The sequence below is a fragment of the Rhea pennata genome, chromosome 3 (assembly GCF_028389875.1).
Source record: "Rhea pennata isolate bPtePen1 chromosome 3, bPtePen1.pri, whole genome shotgun sequence".
Taxonomy (NCBI): domain Eukaryota; kingdom Metazoa; phylum Chordata; class Aves; order Rheiformes; family Rheidae; genus Rhea; species Rhea pennata.
In genome coordinates, this window is record NC_084665.1 from 121,370,954 (window position 1) to 121,389,158 (window position 18,205).

Below are 18,205 nucleotides of genomic sequence, written 5' to 3' on the forward strand. Positions count from 1 at the left end.
GAGGGAACAGCCAGATCCGGTGCAAGGAGCCCACTAGGCCTGGTAATTTATAACGATAACCCCGTAATTTTGTGGGTGCCTGATTCTGGCACGTTGCATTGCTGAGATGGGAGTTGTCTTCACCCTCTTTTCCATCAGTGTGAGCAGGAAGGGTGCAGATGGCTCCAGACCGCAGTGAATCTTTCTCACCCTGACGATGTGCCGGATCAGTAAATTGCAGGATTTAGCAGTATTATCTCCCCTGCTCAGGTTGTAGAGGAATTGGCATCTGACAGCAAATGATAAAATACAGAAAATGATCATACTAAAGGTAAATTTCCACTTGGAATTTCAAAGAAGCTTAGCCAATAAAATATATACGTGCATATATGCATACATGGTAGTAACTTTTTAAGTTAATTTAATAATATATTTTAAATAATGTTTAGAAAGACCCCACTCACCTAATTCAGGGGAGAAGAAACCCAAACTGGAAAGGAAGGGTTTCACTCTCAAAGTGGCTGGCTTTGCTCAATTGGATAGTCTAGTTTCTCTGTGTTTTCATTTATTTAAAGAGATGGTTTCCATATCCAAAAGTGTATGCACTTTTCTACAATATTTGCAGACAGAAGATCTAATTTGTGGTGCTTACATAGTGAACTCTATCCTGAGAAGACATGGTTTTGTTGCTGCTCTGATTCTTTTTTTTAATATGTCCCAAAGCATTGCCTCCTCCAGCATATATTTGGAAAATTAAATCCTATATAATCTCTTAAATCTTGTGCTCCGTTATCACTTACAGGGTAGGGATTTGGGCATTCCCCCCCCCCTTTCTTTTCGGAGATCTGATTGTAGCAAAGCAGCTCAACTCCCTCTGCCTTGTCTTGGATTTTACAAGAGCTTTACAACTGTTTACAAGACTAAATCAGGGGTTTACAAAAGTAGACCTTGTTGGATAATAAAGTTGTTTCTTTGCCCCTCAAATATTTCTGGGTCTTATCTTCCTACACAGCTGCTTGTGAGTTCAGCTTTACAGAATCTCTTGATTGGATTCCTACTGCCTTAGTCTAACAAAGAAGCCTTTCAATGAAGTTAGCCAAATGGAAAAAAAAAAAAAGAAAGAAAAAAAAAAAGATGTTGGGTAAAAATTGTGAAAATGGATTAGTCAGATCCATGTGGGCTTATAACAATGATGCTACGTGTTTCTAAGAAAGATTCATAGGTTATAAAGAATGTTGAGCTCAAATAAAACACTCGTGTTTGTCACGCTTGCAAAGTGAGAACTAGCTCCTAAAGCTGCCAGGTCCACCGGCACGCTAGATGCGTAGGAGTTTAAAGTCGCATCTATGTGTGTGTAATTTGGGTGCATCCACGACCTTACCGTGAAATCTTATCCAGAATTCTTTGTAACATTGATACGTTTTGAGTGTCTCCAGTCGTGTGCCTCGGGAAGAGGTTGTTGTGTTGGTATGCTCTGATAAAACGGCATCCCGGAACATTTCCCCTGCAGCATAGATCTGAAATCATTCAAGCTTAGGTACTTAGACATCTTCTTCTTTATCAGTTACAGTTCTTCATGCTAGATCTGATTACAGCAAATCTCTCTCTTCTTCCTCATCCCTTTTTTTTGTGTGGATCTCATAAAATACTTATGCTTTGCGTGCACTTAACGGATTGTGAAGCTTTTTAATAAGCTGTTTTTATCTGGTCTTCTGTTCATCCAGTCTGAAAATGCGTAAGGCTATTTAGCTGCTTATTTTAGTGTCTCAGACTCTTTCTCCCTTATTTTATTCCCTTTCCCTAATGACTGTGTATCTACTTCCGTAGCTATGTCTCCTAGCCTCTCTTGCCTATCATATTTCTCTAATGTTATTAGTTAAAAAGGTAAATTTAGAAACAAATGCTTACCCAGGAAAAATTTAAATTAAAAGCTTGACCTTTATTTTTGAAGTCACTTAATGAAGTTGACTATAGTCTAAGAAATCTGATTCTCTAGCTCTCAGACTGGCTGAAAGCCTGTTTTTCCTTGTATTTATATCTGTGAGGACAGACATTTTAAGGAGACCTTGACTAGATAAGCACGGAGAGCAGGGGAAAAGCTGCTCTGAGGCTCATGCTGGACTCTCATTTAGAGGAACATGAATAGGAAACATTTTTTCTGCAGAACAGTGAGTGCTTTGGGCTTGGGGGAAGAAGGGCTGTGTTAAATGCATTGAGCGTAAAATGACATGTTAATCACTTAAGTTTAATAAATCTGCAGCACTGATCTGTTTGAACCCGGTAAGAGGCCTCTAGTTAGCACACTGCTATCTCAAATGCATCTAGACTTTCTCTTGTGTCTGTGTATGTGTGTGGAAGCGGTGGAAACAAGGAGCAAATGGTCTCTCATTTGCTCATTTGCAAACTCTCCCATTCCACTTTCCCTCAAGAGCGATGGTTATGGTCTTCCTCACCTGCTGCAGTGCATATTATGGCATGGAAGGCCGGAAACGGGCCTGTGTGATCCCTCAGAAGGGCTCTCAGTGTTGCTTCATTACCCTGTCACTCTCTTCATTAGTCCACCCTCCTAAGCCCATCCTGCTGTGAAAGTAAATTACGGACGAAAGGGTCACGGTCTGGTACAGTTGTCATACCGGGCTCCTGAGGTCTTTGCCTGAACTTTCTCTGAAAGCGTGAGGGCTCTTTCAGCTCGGCACGACCTTTTCAAAGCAAGTACAGTGACATGTTCTCCATTGCTTTGCCATATCCCTCAGTCTATTTTCTGATTTTTCATGGGACTTTTATTTTCCCCTGGTCGCTAGATGACAGATGTTTAGCATGTAGCCTTTTCCGTAGCTCTTTCATAATACCATTTTGATCTCCTTTTTGCTTTGAGTCTATCAGTTCATCCAACAGCAGCTGTGAGGTTCTCTCTCTTCTCTCCTTCTCTAGTAAGTGGGTTTTCCCCCTCTAAGAGAATTTTTGTTCCTTTTGGTTGCACGCTGAAATCCTTTGATTCTATGCGACATTTCCTTTCTAGTCAAGATTAAAAATGCCCAGCTACTCGAGTGACTGCATCTGGAGTAGAGAGTGCTGAAGGCCTGTCTCATTGGCTTTACCACCTTGCCTAGACAGTATGTCAGCTGAATTAGCTGTACAGAGTGATTTTCGGTGGTAACCTCAAGTAGCATCTCCTCCTGTGGACTTCTCTTCTGAGATACACGATTTGGATGTTCTTTTTGTTGCCAGCCGTGTCTACATTGCAGTTTTATGGCTCTGAGGTAGTGCAGACATATCTAAGATAGCTTTAAGTTGATTTGCTGGGGAGCTAACTTCCAGACGTAGCATGCAGCTTAGTGCTAGCCGAAAAATCAACCCCAAAACTGAGTTCAGTGGATTTGTGATTGGCCAAGGCTCTGAGGCAGCCACTGCAGTGGTGGTTCTCCAAATCTGAAAAACAAGGTACCAAACTTCTCTGCTGCAGTGGTATTTAGGGACCTCAAGCTATTTTAAGGACTTAGAAGAAACATGCATGCACAGCTGGAGTTTTGAGATAAAGATGCTTTAAATATGGGAAACTAGAGGAGAGATGTAGATAATGGTCTTTCTCCTTCTCCTTTTCTCCCCAAGAGAAGGGTTTGTTTTCTAAAAAAAAACCACTTGTAAATTCATCCATGTCTAGAAAATTGTAGACTAAAATTGGTTATTTTGGAACCGCCAAAAACTGAGTTAGGATGAAAATGCTTGTACATCCTTGTTGCAGGATTGCTGTCCTCCTTGCTGTTGCTGTCCCTGTTTTTATGGGCCTCCTTCAGGACCATTTCTCAGGATGTTTTACACCATCCTGTGTCAAATTCTGTGCAGAGGAAAATGATGATTGTGCTCGGCTCAGGACACAGTTTGTTGGATAAGCTTGTCTTATGAGTACAAAGTGCATTTTGGGCATTGTTATTATTATTCTGATCCCTGACAAAAATAGCCTAGACAAAGCATAAACTCCAGATCCAAAAATATATTTAAAAATTAGCCGGCCTGCTCACAAACCGTTTCTTACCTCACCCAGCAGCTATTTATGAGAACATTTTATATTGTTTCTAATTTTAAACAATTAATAACAAACACTAACAATTGAATGCTCATTTATTAACTAGTTATCCCCCCGGGTTTTCCTGCACGTCTTGTTGCTGTCAGATGTCTTTGTACCCAGCCAAAAATGACACGTTAAAGCAAGCAGTGTGTATTTAATGGCATGCATAGAGAAAATGTGATTCTGAGCTGTCGCTTTTAATTTTTAGGGGCGAATATCATAAAATATGGTGACCGGACAAAGAAGTGAATTTTCCGGCAGCGAGGGTAGTGGGTTTTAAGTAAACTTAATGCATGGCTTTTTTGCTGCTTGTTATTGACGTAGCTGCCTGTCAGGCTCATCTGATAGCAGAATTGCTGGGGGCACGGTGTCTTGGATCGCGTGGCAAAACCTGCTAGCTATTGACTTTGGTGCGCGTGTGCCTCTGCTCTCCGCTGAATTGAATGTCAGCTATGCCGGAGCGTGTGGGTGGTGGTGGGGAGAGGCGAGTTGGCTCTGCCCCGTTGCCTTGTCAAGGAGTACGCTCCTATGGCTAGCGGAGCTCCTCGGGCGCGGGAGGAGGAAGAGGAGGAGGAGGAGGAGGAGGGCGTTCGATTGACAGCCGCCTCCCGGAGAGCCGAAAAGGAGGAAGGGAGAGCTTCGTGCCTTGGCGGAGCGCGTGCAGGTTTGGAGCCAAAAACTTTTCCAAAGGCAAGGAGTAGTGAGGTGCATCTTTAAAGTGTCGCTTGCGGTTTGCAGCCCTCCCTTTTTGCCTGGGTTTGCAAAAGTTTTTTAAACCTGAAGGGGTTTTATAGATGTGGAATTTTTAACCTTTGCAGGCGTTATCTTGAGATACTGATTTTATTCTGAGATGGTGGCCACTACAAGAAAAACTTACTATTTTTTTTTTCATCTTCGCTAAAACAAAAGTTTCTGTTACCGCTGTGGCATCATGGACACTGCTATGCTTCTGGGGGTTTTGCCTTGGTCAGTGTATGTCCCTGGCATTTCCATGTGGTCCCTCAGAAAATGTGGACAGGGTTTTTTGAATTTAAGCATCAGAAGGCCACAAAAAAATATAAGGAAGAGGAATCTAAGTGAGCAGCAGTGAACCCTGATCCTTGGAGTCATCAAGTCAAATCTTGTATCAGATCCACAAGGAGGAAAAAGACCAAAACCCCCAAAACAGCTCTTTTGCATTAAGAGGAATGTTAGTGCTGTTAGTTTTGTGGTCGACATCTTCCTGAGCCCCAACATGTGCTCCTGCTGGTGGAGCAGAGCATGGTCCATTACAGGTGTAGGTTTGGGGCTTTCTTTGGCTCAGTCCTTTGTTGAAGATAATGCTTATGGGAACCACATGAACCTCGATTAGGATATATTTAGTCATAACAGTGGGTTTTCTTCGCCCTTTTTTTTTAACTAGGTGAATAAATGCTAATGTTGTTGATAGGCCCCCTATTTTATACTGCTAATAAGTAATACCCCTCTGAAGTAGTTTGTTATTTTCAAGTTTCTGGGTGAGTTTGGTTCCAGCTCCCTTCCTCAGCCATTACAAACAGATAATTATTATCCAGTTTTGTGTTGAAGAATTTGTGTAGCAAAACTACTTCAGCTGACCTGATGTTATTATTACAAATAATTTATTAGATCGTATGATGCAAATAAAATACTTGAGATGCTGCAGTGACCTAGATATTCATTATAGATTCATGTGAATAAATATATTTAGCTTTTTTTAAAATCTGTTCTTCAATTCTAAATGCTGCAAACTCTTGAGTGAGTTACTCAGAACTGGGAAAACCACATTATTCCCACCATTTTGCAGAGTAGGAGACTTCGGCAGAAGAAATCACCTCACTCCTTTAGGCAATGTAACCTATCATTATTGAAACTAGGGGTAGAGGTTGGGAGTCTCAACTCGCAGTGTGGTTTTCAGGCGTCTTGCTCATGGCTGATAAAAGATAATACCAGTACCAAGAGGAGGTTTGTGATGATAAGGACAGGGCAATCACACAAAGTGATTTGGTCATTTGATCCTCTTGAGTGTGTTAAGTGTTTTAAATGTAGCCAAAAGCACAGGAGGTGGCAGGAGATGCTGACCTGCCCTGGCAACCGGTGAGTCTAGGAAAAGCCCCAGAGCCGTAGGGGGAGAGTATTCCAGCAGGAGTTTCCAGAGAGGAGGTCTAGGAAAAAGAGACAGGGGGAGGAGGAGAAGGTAAAATGGTATTTGACTTGAAAAAATACAAAAGCAATGAATAAATTTAGCAAGTAGATTTTTCTCTATCTGAGCTTTAGGATTAATATTTGCTGACATATCCGGAGCCACAGAAATGATCTAAGGACTGCTAAGAAACCGGCAAGAGCAAGCTGCTGGAAATATTTTCCTGCTCTCAGAGGCTTCGTCTGATGATTGTTTCTAACTCGATTTTTCTTTATTTGGGTGCCGTGGCTTGTTACTCTGCGGGAGATTTTGGGCAGATGGCGTTTGCTAGGATCTGAGGGACGATCTCTCCACCACGTACTTGTGGCTGTCCAAACACAGTCATTTGAATTCTTAAGGATGATTCGCTACCACTCTGCTTTCTTCCCCCAGAAGTTTAGCTCAGCGAGGGAGAGAAGAAAAACAGTGCCTGTTAATGCAGGGCAGACTTGGCAGGCTCTTGCCCCAGTGGTTATGGAGCAAGATCGTTGCACCAGCGCCTCATTGCTAACATTTGCAACACTCATCTCTCTGCTTTCAATCTTGTAGGCAAGCTCTCGAGTTCCCTTCGAGAAGCAGCCGCCCTCCAGCGAGATGTCACGGCACCACAGCCGCTTTGAAAGAGAGTATCGCGCCGGCTGGGACCGCCGGGAATGGAGTGCCAACGGCAACCACGTCAGCAGCGGTAGCTGCGGCAGCGCCGCGAGCAGCACCGGCAGTGCCCGGCCCGGGCTGCTGCCCCTGCCCATCGTCCCCTCCCGGATGCCCACCCCGGCCACCGCGCCGTGCACCACCGGCAGCAGCGAGGCTATCACAAGCCTGGTGGCCAACTCGTCTGCAGCAGCCACTACCAAAGTAAGAACTTACCTTTTTTTTTTTTTTTTTTTTGGTGCTGACATGCGGAAGAGAGGGAGCGGCATCTGCCCCGTTGGGAAAGCCATGTTCTGAGTGTATGAAGAGCAAATGTCCATGGGCAGTTGTCCTTTTCTTTGCTCTTTCTGGTGTTGTGCAAGCATCCAGGTAACTACTTCTTCCTCTGAGACTGAGGTTTCCCTGAGCGGCCCAAGGCTGAGCAGAGCAAACTTCTCGCCCGTTAGCCCTGCCTGTGTTTGGGCTGTCGGTGGACAGCCTGAAGCACGCAGTGGCCGTCTGCTCTTGGGGATGCTCTTCTCACCCCTTGAGCAGGTTCACAACAGGTTCACCACAGGTGGCTGCAATCTTCACACGGAGGGAGTAGAAAATGAGCAAAGGGTGTCATTTGGGCTGAATGCTAGTTCTTCTTCTCTTTCGTTGGTATTTTCCTACCGGATTTTCAAAGCATCGCTCATAGCGCAGTTCCGAATGTAACGGGGGACCATTAAAACCAGGCTGTCTCACTGCTGCAGAAATGTGTACTACAGAGGAAGAAGATCTTAAGCCACAGTGAGCTGAAATCGCTAGTAAACCACTGGGGTTTTTTGGCCCGTGGTATAATTGGGGAAGTCTTGAAAACACAAGTTGTTATTCCAGCAGAAAGTCATTGAGGGGGGAGGGGAGTATTCTTCATACAAATGCAGATAGAACAGCTGGGCAACCGCAAACCCTGGCAAATTGTAAAGGTGACCACAGCATTAGCCGAGTGAGCCAGACGCACTGCTGGTTTTCTTTTTAAGATGTTTAACGTTTTCTTTCAAGTTGGTTTCGTTTTAATAACTGCAAGCGCCAAATGCAGCAGACGCAGACAGGGGGAAAGGAGACAATAAAGTTATTTAAAGTAAGCCAAGAGCAAGCTGAAATTTTACTGCAGCACCATTATTATATTGATTTTTTTTCTCACGCTGTAGCAAAACAAGGTCAATGCTGCAGAAAGAAGCTTAGGCTGAAGTTTAATGTGTGATTGGTTTTAAAAATTTTCCATGATGCCTTCAAATTCATTTGAAAAGAAGCCAATCAGATCTTGATCAAAACATATTTAGCATTCTCCAGATGTTAGCCACAGACAGATGCTTTTCAATTGTACGTTGTCTGGAGATGATCAACACAAATTTGGAGCCAAAGCAATCGTTTGATTTGTCATGACCTTTGTTCCTGGATCTAGTCTTTAGGGACCAACTGTTGACAGGAGTGGATCAGCCGTTCTCCCAGATGTTCAAAACCCTTTTGAGGCAGAGCAGTGCCATTAAACCATGTATTTATTGGGGAAAGGAGGCAGGAACAGCAAGTTAAATGCCTTTTGATCATATGTTCAATGTTCAATTGTTTTCTAAATTACCTTATTAGGCAATTTTCTGATGACTTCCCTTATTAACAATGTTTTGGCATGAATAGATCAAAAGCAGTAAATAGGCAAGAATAGAGGTAGCATGGGACACTTTTTACTCAGAGAACTGTTAATCAGCTGTGTAATCCCCCATAAAGTTCATGTGCAAAAATGCATATGGTCTTTGCCCATGCCTCTTCTGCTGAGATTCAGCTGAACAGCGCTAAAAATTACAAATTGCATGTACTGAAGAAGAAAAAACTTCGAAAGAGAAGAGAGGTAGAATGAACAGAGATGTAAAGGTACGGTGCCTAGCAAGCTTCCAACTAATGATGTGGAACGGTGTCAGAGAAAAACATCAGGTGCTCATACATACTCATGTTCACCCTGCCTGACTCTGTGTCTCTGCCTCACACACAGCAGATTTACAGTTGTGGTTTAATTCAGACGGTTAGCAATTTCCCCAGCCGGTGGCTTCCCTTGTAGAATCCAGCTAATGGTTAACCATAAAAAATTAAATCCATATAATGGGGAAATCTCAAGTCAGAAAACTATGCAATTACTTGGTTTATTTTAGAAACAGAAATATGCTAAGTTGCCCTGAGCTGTGGAAAGATCACAGTCTCCCCTCTACCGCCTTTTTGTGAGCATGTTTATGGGGTATCACCTTGTGAGGAGCAAGGATCATCTTAAGCTGAATTTCTTAGTACTGTTTTGTGCTTGGGAACAGAGTTTGATTCATTGGTCCCGCCCTCTTCTACAATCCAGACCTTCCCCAACATTAGAGCAGATGTCTTTGATCTAAGTGACAAGGGGGTACCCTACATAAGCGATGACATGGTGTACAAATAAAGTAATCCTGATGTTTTGGAGAAAGATGTTTGAGAGCCCTTTCTCCTTGTTCGATAGTCCCAGGTTAAGGGTGCAGTCAGCAAAGTTCCTGCAAGCTGAGGATAGTAAGGACCCCCATAAGATCACGTAACCAAAGTTCTTGTCTGTGCAGGTGTCTCTGCTTCATCCAGTTATTACTTTTGACTTTGGCATATCTTTTTAAACAGATTTGAAGATCTCTAAACATGGAGGCCAATCGTCTATTCCCATTGATTGTGTACTCCCAGCAATCAATTACTCTCCCAGTTAGAAAAGTGTTGGCACTTTTTTCTGAATCATTTAATCTGCCTTCAGACTTCTGGTCTTTGGTTCATGTGGTTCCCTGACGTGTACCAGTTTTAGTGGCCTCCCAATAACTGTGCATCTTCTGCAGTTCCATTTCTTCATCTTCCTTTTTAAAAGACACCAAAACCATATGCAGTCATTCAGTGTCAGCCTCATCATTCACATGTGCGGACATAAAACGGCTTCCTTCCTCTATTCTCTTGTCTTTCCATTGTCTATTCAGTAACAATTGCTTAAAAGTTTTTGCCAAAATACGTACAGCATTTCTCACTCGGATCCTTACGTTGCTTCCAGAGTAGTTGCTTTCTTGGATACAGTCTCCAGTGTTTCAGGGATGGCCATTTTCCCTTTTCCTAGATGTGTAGCTTTGCTGTTCATTGCATGAAAACTCATCCTTTTGCCCAAAAGCCTATTTCTCCTTATTTTAATATTTCTGTGCATCAAATGTTGCAGTGTTTTTAGTATTTACTTCAAAATCTTGGCTGAAAAGTTGAATAACATTTGCCTAGTACCAATTCTTGTCGCATGTGCTCAGTTGCTTCCTGTTAGCAGCTATTTTTAGAAAATATTGTCAGTTGACTAGTTCTTAATCCGTCGAACACCACTGTTGTAAAGTGCAAAGTTCTTAATCCAAAACGTTGTGCAGTGCTAAGTCAATGGTTTTTAAAAATACCTGCCATCATCCATCGTCACATATTATCAAACAAAGTTGCAATTTTTTCAAAGACTGAAATCAGCTCTTCTGCTACCTATATTGACAGGCATTGATCATATTCCTATCCGTCAGCTCTTGAATAACCGAATGCTAGTGTGACAAATGCAAAATGGAGAAAAAAAATCTTTATGACATGTAATGAGACTGTGAAAGTCGCTGGTCTGGTGACAGCATTGGTCAAGGAATTTGTAGATAAATAGATTTTAGGACCACTGGAATATATATTCTTGCTGAACCATTTTGTCTTTACCAAACAAGATTATACCAGACTATATATCCCAAGCTGTAACACGTAATACGAACAAAAAAAGCATAGGAAGGGAGAGAAAAAAAAGATTAACTTATGAACTTTTGGAGAGAGGTGAAACACTCATCAGAGGGAAGCTTAACATACATAATGCCGCCTGTGAGGGGTCTGGGTTTGGTCTGTGCTTTTATGTTTTTGGAGGAACTTTTTACACCTGTCTGTGGAGGACTGTAGAAGGATTTTATTGCTAATTATTAATGTGAAGGAGAACTCTAGAACTAATTATACTTTGCAGATCTTTGAAATTTATTCTCAAAGCATACCTGTAACCTTCTTACTGCAGATGCCTTTGTACAAATCACACTTAGTGAATCTGGCACATTTAAGTACTTAAAGATATTTGATCTGGGTTATTTAAACAAAAAGGCTGTATTTTCCTTAGCTGTATTTTTTGCTAAACAAAATAATTATGATATTTTGTGCTGCTGTAATCCATCTCATCTGAGGCTGTCAGAACACACCAGAAATACTATTTAAACCTCAACATGTGAAAAAATAGCTGAATGTTTTACTGCCAGAATACCAATAGGGAAACTGAGGCAGCAGGAGCTAGTGATTATGGGGTTTTCTGCTCACACAGGGTTGATGTGAGCAGAGACCCAAGGTCTTTTACCCAAGCTAGCTTTTATATTTTGGTCCTCTTTCCAAAATTTTTTGGGCTACAGAACAGTTCCCATAGCTGGCTCATTTGAAGGATAGAGTCCGAGTCCTTCGCTGTGGGTACTTCCTGAAGCACCCAAATGCCTATGGCAGGCAATGAAGAGGGCAATACCTGCCATTAAACTGCCACGTTTCAGTTCAATTTGTCATACCCAGAGTCCAACCATGTAGGATGATCAAGTTCAGCTTTGGTTTTGTGTGTATGTGGTGTTTTTTTGTTTTTTTCTGCAGTGAGATTATCTATTGGTAGAAGGAAGCTATCAAAGAAATCTATATACGACTGCAGCACTGCTTAAGATACTGGCAACAAAACACTCTAAAATTCATTTAAGGATGCGGCACAACATTCCAGCTATGTTTTTCTGTTCATCGCAGCAGCACCTTCATTCTTTGTTGCTTTTCCGAATTACTTTGCAAGTTACTTGTACAATTTTCTCCATCAAAGCTCCTGTATCACAGCTTCAATTTAGAAGTGTTGTCATGGGCTGTAATTTGAAATTTTATTACCAAGGGATTTTTTGGTTATAGAACATTTACTTTTATCATCTCTATATTATTTTTAAATGCCTGAAAAGATTGATACATCAACAGAATGTGTGCAACACCAGGCGAGATCTAAAATTTTTTTTTAGCCTTAATTTTAAAAACCCTTTGCTTGAAATATAAATTGATTCTTAAGCCCCCACACACTTAATGATTTGTTATTCTCAAGGTTAAACCTATGACAAATCTTATAAAAAAGCCAGCCTTCAGTTTTGATAGGATTTTCTCCAGCCGAGCTCAGGGATAACTATATAGTCTCCAGTCTTTAAATAGCATAACTGAGATGTGATCCTGGCCTCCTCCTATGCTTATAGCACTCCCATAATGTTTCAGATTGGAGTGTTGTTGCTACTGTAGTGTTGATCCCACTGTGATTAGCCACAGTGAAGATGTGGGAGAGAAGATGAAGATGGGGAAGCATCTGTTTGCCTTTCTGGAAAGCCAGACAAGGACTGCAAGAGAAAACTAGCCCCCGCTGTCATCCTCTCTGTGCATCGCTTCAAGTCTCATTAAAAAATTTGTGTGACGAGGGAAAAAAATCTTATTTTAAAGGGAGAACAAGTCAGTATAGCTGAGACATGCAAAGAGATAAAATTGAACTGCAGAGAAGTAAAATGTTACGTGGCTTTTTTTTTTCCCTTTAAGGTCCAAAACAGTTTAGTTGCCTCCACAGCAGCCTGTCGTACGCTGACAGTTTGCTGCGTGTTGCAGAATTGGTGTTGTCTGCTCTCTTCCTTTCCCTTCTGAGGTGAGGATTTGCCAAGCTGCTATTCAGCTTCCACAAATATTTAAAATATTGATTAAGCAAAGGAAAAATAAACACAAATTGTTTCTTCAAGTTACACCTTATGTTGTACATGATTAACTACATGCAACAATTTGCACTGTGATGGTAACTGAAATTTATGTACTCTTTTTATTATAAAGCATAAGAGGCTTGCGTAAAGAGAGAGATTATAAATATTGGAATACATGGTTGCTCAAAAACAGTCAAAACATGCAGTGATGAAGTGTATAGGATTTGCTCTTCCAGCTCCTCTGTGCAAAGCTGCTCCACCAGTCCCCCAAGGGCTTGTATTGATAGCTCACATATTTTGGTCACCGTTTCAGATGGTAGCCAGTCGGTTCGTTGATCTGGATACCGCACGACAGTACAGACCAAGCGCAATCATGGCAAAAGCCTGTTACAGATCCTCCTGATTTCTTTTGGCAGATTACTGTGATTATACGTCAGACTTCAGAGGCTGGATGTCAAAAAGTGCAACTGATTGTTCCAGGAAAATGTTTTTACCTGTGGATATCCATTTAAAATAGAGCTGCGTCCAGTTTTCGTGGTCTGTGAGATGCAAGGCCTTTCCCAGCTGTACAGAGACTTCTGTTGTGCATGAAGCTCTAAATATGGTAGAATATTCAATTGATTGTATAGGAAATAAAGCAGTGTTCCAGAGTACATAATATCCAGTGGATTGTACCAGCAGATAAGGACAGGTTCTCCCAGGCCCCAGATCACATTCTCTTGGCTCTCCAGGTCTGAAAGTTTGCAAAGCTTTGCACAATTTACCTTGTGGGATGACCCAACATGTACCTGGACTGCAACATCCAGACCTGGCAGCCTGTGCGGGGTCTGCACCTGAGGAAGGACACCCAAAGGACACGTTGGCGATAGCTGTGTGCCATCACGACTGTCCTGCTGGGGGTGAAGCCAGCACAGTGCACCACAAAAAAAAATACCGTCGTAGTATATCACCATTCTCCTGCTATCCCCATGTAGTTTTGAGATGCTCTTCGCAGCAAATAGGTAATTATATGACCCAGGGACAAGACAGAAAATGAAGATAACCAGCAGGTTCCCAAGCTCACATGTTGAAGGCCTTAGAGTAGAGGAACCAGTTTTCCAGTTTGGACAAACTGGAGAGAAATCTTGGGCAATTTTCAAACTCATCTGTAGAAGATTTTTTAATGACCTGTTCCCTAGGGAGGGCCTAAATTGTGCTGAAGAGGTATCACTTCTTATTATCATCTTGTATTAACACTTCTTCTCTTATATATTTTTACATATCCTTGATAACATAGAAATCAAAACTTACATAGAAATCAAAACTTACAAAATGTGTTTTTAATTTGTCAACTTTCATGGAGAGTTGATTGGACTGGAATGGGTCTGAAAGTCCTGGCATCCTAATTAAGCTGCCAAGTCATAAAAAATTGCTTGGATTTTTTTCACTTGCAATGTGTTTATCATGTGTTGAAAGAGCTAAGAGGTCTGGCCAGTTTCTAGTCCCAGCTCCATTTGAAGATGAAAGGCGGCGTGTTTGAAGCATTAATTGACATAGCCAAGTACTTACAAGGTCACAAACATGACAGCTTTGGATAAAGAAAAAGGGCTATTTCTAGGCATTGCCACTTTGATCAAAAAGTATCTCAACTTTCAAAAGGGGTAAGTATCAGTAATATCCAATAACCTAAGCAAAATTTATGTTGGCCAGGAGTTAAGTGCTCAATTTCTTGAAATAATTCAGAGTTCTTTCTATTTTCTCTTTTCCTCTCATCATTACTGTGTTTTCATATATATTAGTTGCAGGTTATCCATTAAAACGCAACAGAATACGTACCTTTGCCACTTATGGGGCATTTTCTTTCATAAGAAAATTTGTAACCATGCACCTATCTACAAAAAGTGATTTTATGATTAATGACTTGGCAGTTTCCTGTAATTTTGGTTGTCAGAGCCTACTTTGCCAGGTAGAAATAATTTTCAAAGAAAGCCAATCCTTTCTCAACAAGGTAATTTTTGATTTTGGTGTTGCATCAAGTGGGTAATGTCAGAGAAATCACTGAGGGAAGGGACAAGGGGATTAAGGTACACGTTGGGTACAAACGCAACCAGAGTTTGTGCAAAAGGCTGCAGAAGCAGTTGGGTGGGATCTCTGTATACTATAATTTCTGTTAGAAGTGACAGCAAAACACTGGTCATTTTTTAAAACACAAGTTTAATGCGTATCAGAAAGAAAATAAACTGTTTACTGAACAGGTAATATTTTCTTGATGGCATTGGTTTCCATGAAATTGCTGATTGATTTGCAGTCTTCAACTTAGAAATTGTTGCAAAACAAATGAACCAAATGAGAAAAAGAAAGAGAGACAGAGAAGTGTGCCAGGCTTCGCTTCTCCTTGTTATTTCTGGGGAACTCGAGTACCTGCTTGATACCACAATAGTCGATGAAGCTGGCAGACATAAAAATTAATTTGGCCCGGAGAGTGATAAACAGAATATTAAACTCTGCTCTGCGGCTCCTGGTCCTGGTGAACGTTGCACCTGCAAACACTGGCCATGGGCAGATGCGCTGTAGGCGTAGCGGGAGGCACTGTCAGGGATGACACTCCCCATCATTGGCCTTAACGTAGCACCATCTCCCTGTCTACAGTCCCGGCAATCCTCCTGAAGAAGTGCCCAGACCTTGAAGAGCACCGCCAGGATCTTGCGATGTGATGACATGGAACGCGGGCAGCCCGTGCTGTTTCAGCAGAGGATCTTTTCTGCCCATGCCGCAGCAGCGAGCCCGGGAGTCACATCACATCGGTAGTTCTCGGTCCCATGCAAACAGCTCGCAGAAGGTGCAAATATCTTCTGCACAAATGGAAACACGATGACTCACTATCTTGTGAGTGTGGCGAAGCACAGGCTTATTGTAAGTGAAAGGCAATAAAAGGCAGGGAAAGGAATTCCTCACCCTTGTTCCTGACACCAGTGTCACTCCCTAGAAGCTGCTCTGTTGTGGATTTATGATCAGCCACTAGTTTTCAATGTGGAAACCAGAATAGGGAGAAACTTGCTAGTACCCAAGTAACTTTGTTGAGTTTTCTCTGCTCTTGAAATTTTGAGCATTGCTAAACATCCAAGTGTTGGGTTAACGGCTGAAACACTGTGTTCTTGGATAGGACAGGCACTTTTCAGCAAATGAAATGCACGTTTTCCTTTGGTTTGGAGGAACTGTCTGTTCTGAGTTCTCCCACAAGTCCGCCTGCCTCTTCTGTTTCAGTTGTTCTGTGCTGCTGTCAAGCTGAAATATATGTGGTTGTTCCCCACTACAATTTAGCATCTCCAAACTGATTCACTTTGGAAAACAAAGCTTGTAGAAGTTCTGCTGAGAAATATAGGCTGTCTGTAAAGTGGTTGTGTGCAGAGTGAGATGCACCTGCCGTATAAATAATGAATAATAACTGGTAATAAATTCTTCATATCATCGGGTTATTTCTTAGTGTTTATGATCCCAGGTCTTTTATGGTAATCCTAAAACAAAGCACAGAGAAGTATGTGAATAATATTTACTATTGCTAAGTTGTTGCACAAACATGTCAAGAAAGAGAAGCTCTTTCGGCTGTATAATTTGAATGTTTAAGACTATATACTGTTTATATGATAATAGCATGTATAATTAAAGTTACCCTTTCATCCCAGAGGAACTCAATGTGTTATACAAAGTATGTGCATTCCAAACCACTGAAGTAATGCTCCGAGATGCATTTTTCCGCTAGCAGGTGGAAAACTACCAAAGAGCAGCGCTGGGCATAATTTGACCACGTGTTCACCTGCAAATCTGTATTCTTTTCAAGAACTGCCTGTCTTTGCATGGGGAGCAGCATTGTACAACAAGGCCCAGCGGAGCCCCCCGAGGGGCAGTAGGACCCAGTAACTCAGCCATGACAATATCCTCAAGGCACAGGAGTCACTCAGCTGGCATATGGGAAGTCAAGCAGGCTTGGCTGGAGCCAATCCAGGCTGAACAGGGAAATCCTAGCTGAGCTTAAATGCAGAAAGAAGATTTATGGAAGCAGGGACGGGCTGCCCTGGAGACACGCAGAAGAAGCTGAAATATTCAAGGCCTTCTTTGTCTTGGTCTTACGGGCAAGATCTGCTCTCAGGGTCTTCCACGTCCCTTTTCCCAGAGGCACAGTCTGGGAGAGTGAAGCGCTACCCATGACAGAGAAAGAGTGACTTGCAGACCATATAAGGAAATCAGGTGTTCACAAGTCCATAGGACAAAATGGGATGTATCCAAGGATACTGAGGGAGACAGCTGATTTCTTTTTGAAGCCACTCTCTATCATCCTTGAAAGGCCAAAGTGATTAGGGGAAAGTCCTCATGACAAGAAAGTCGCATGTCATGCCATCTTCCAGAAGGGCAAGAAGAATCCAGAAAGCTAAGAGCTAGTCAGCCTAACCGCTGTGTGTCTGGGAAGGCTGTAGAGCAAATCTTGTAAAAGGTGTGTGCAGGCACACGAAGGACCAGAAGGTGTCTGGGAGCAGCCACAGGTCACACCTGACCAATGTGATTTCCTTTTGTGATGAGATGACTGGCTGCGTGGGCAAGGGGGACCTCTAGGGCTTTTGTATATTTTAATGTTAGCAAGGCTTTTGACACAGTTACCTCTTTAAATAAGTTGGAAGGATATGTACTTAATGGGTCAGCTACAAGGTGGGTGGAAAACTGGCTCAGGGAGAGTAGCGGGCAACAGTTCAAAGTCCAACTGGCAGCCAGTTACTAGTTGTCAATACTGAGACTAATACCATTTAATATCTTCATTAATGATGTGGAGAATGGGAGGAATGCACAAATAACAACCAAATTGAGGGGAGCAGTCAGGATGCAAGAGGGTAGGGCTACTGTTAAAAGGGACTTAGATGGTTTGGAAAAATGGTCTGATAGGAGCCCCGTGAACTTCAGTGAAGGCAAATGCAAAGTTGTGCACCTGGGATGAAGTAATCCCATGCAGCAGTACAGGATGGGCAGCAAATGGATAGAAGGCAGCTTTGCAGAAAAAGACCTGGAGGTACTGGCAGACAGCAAGTTGAAAATAAGTTAGCAATGTGTCCTTGTGGCAATGAAAGCCCATCAGATGCTGGGATGTATTGGCAAGAGAGTAGCCAGCAGTTCCAGGGAAATGATCATTCTTCTCTGTGTGTGACTGCACCTCAAGTACCTTGTCCAGTTTTAGGCTCCTTAGTGCAAGAAAGGTGCTGAGCTACTGGAGTGAGTGCAAGAGAGGGCCACCAAGATGATTTGGGGCCTGGAGCACAGCATGTGTGAAGAGAGTCTGGGAGCTGGATCTGCTGATCCTGGAGAAGATAAAGCTTGGGAGGATTAGCTTCCTATCTACAACTACCTAGTAGGACAGTATAGAGAAGAGAGTGCCAGTCTCCTCTCAGAAGTGCCTTGTGAAAGAAGAAGCAATGAGCACAAGTTGCAAAAACAGAAAATCTGATTAGATATAAGGAAAATAAATTCACTATCTAGGGAGCCAAAACTGGAGCAAGGGCCCAAAGTAGCTGTGGGATTTCC

At 42.3% G+C, this 18,205-nt stretch overlaps 1 protein-coding gene across 3 annotated transcripts in view; it reads left to right on the forward strand.

Annotated features, from left to right (window-relative positions):
* KLHL29 (kelch like family member 29) overlaps positions 1 to 18,205 on the forward strand; it is a 373,000-nt gene that overhangs the window by 133,878 nt on the left and 220,917 nt on the right. For all 3 annotated transcript variants that reach the window (XM_062573180.1, XM_062573181.1, XM_062573182.1), the window contains one exon: positions 6,774 to 7,079. In XM_062573180.1, the coding sequence (XP_062429164.1) occupies positions 6,774 to 7,079 (306 nt within the window). The remainder of the gene's footprint in view (positions 1 to 6,773; positions 7,080 to 18,205) is intronic.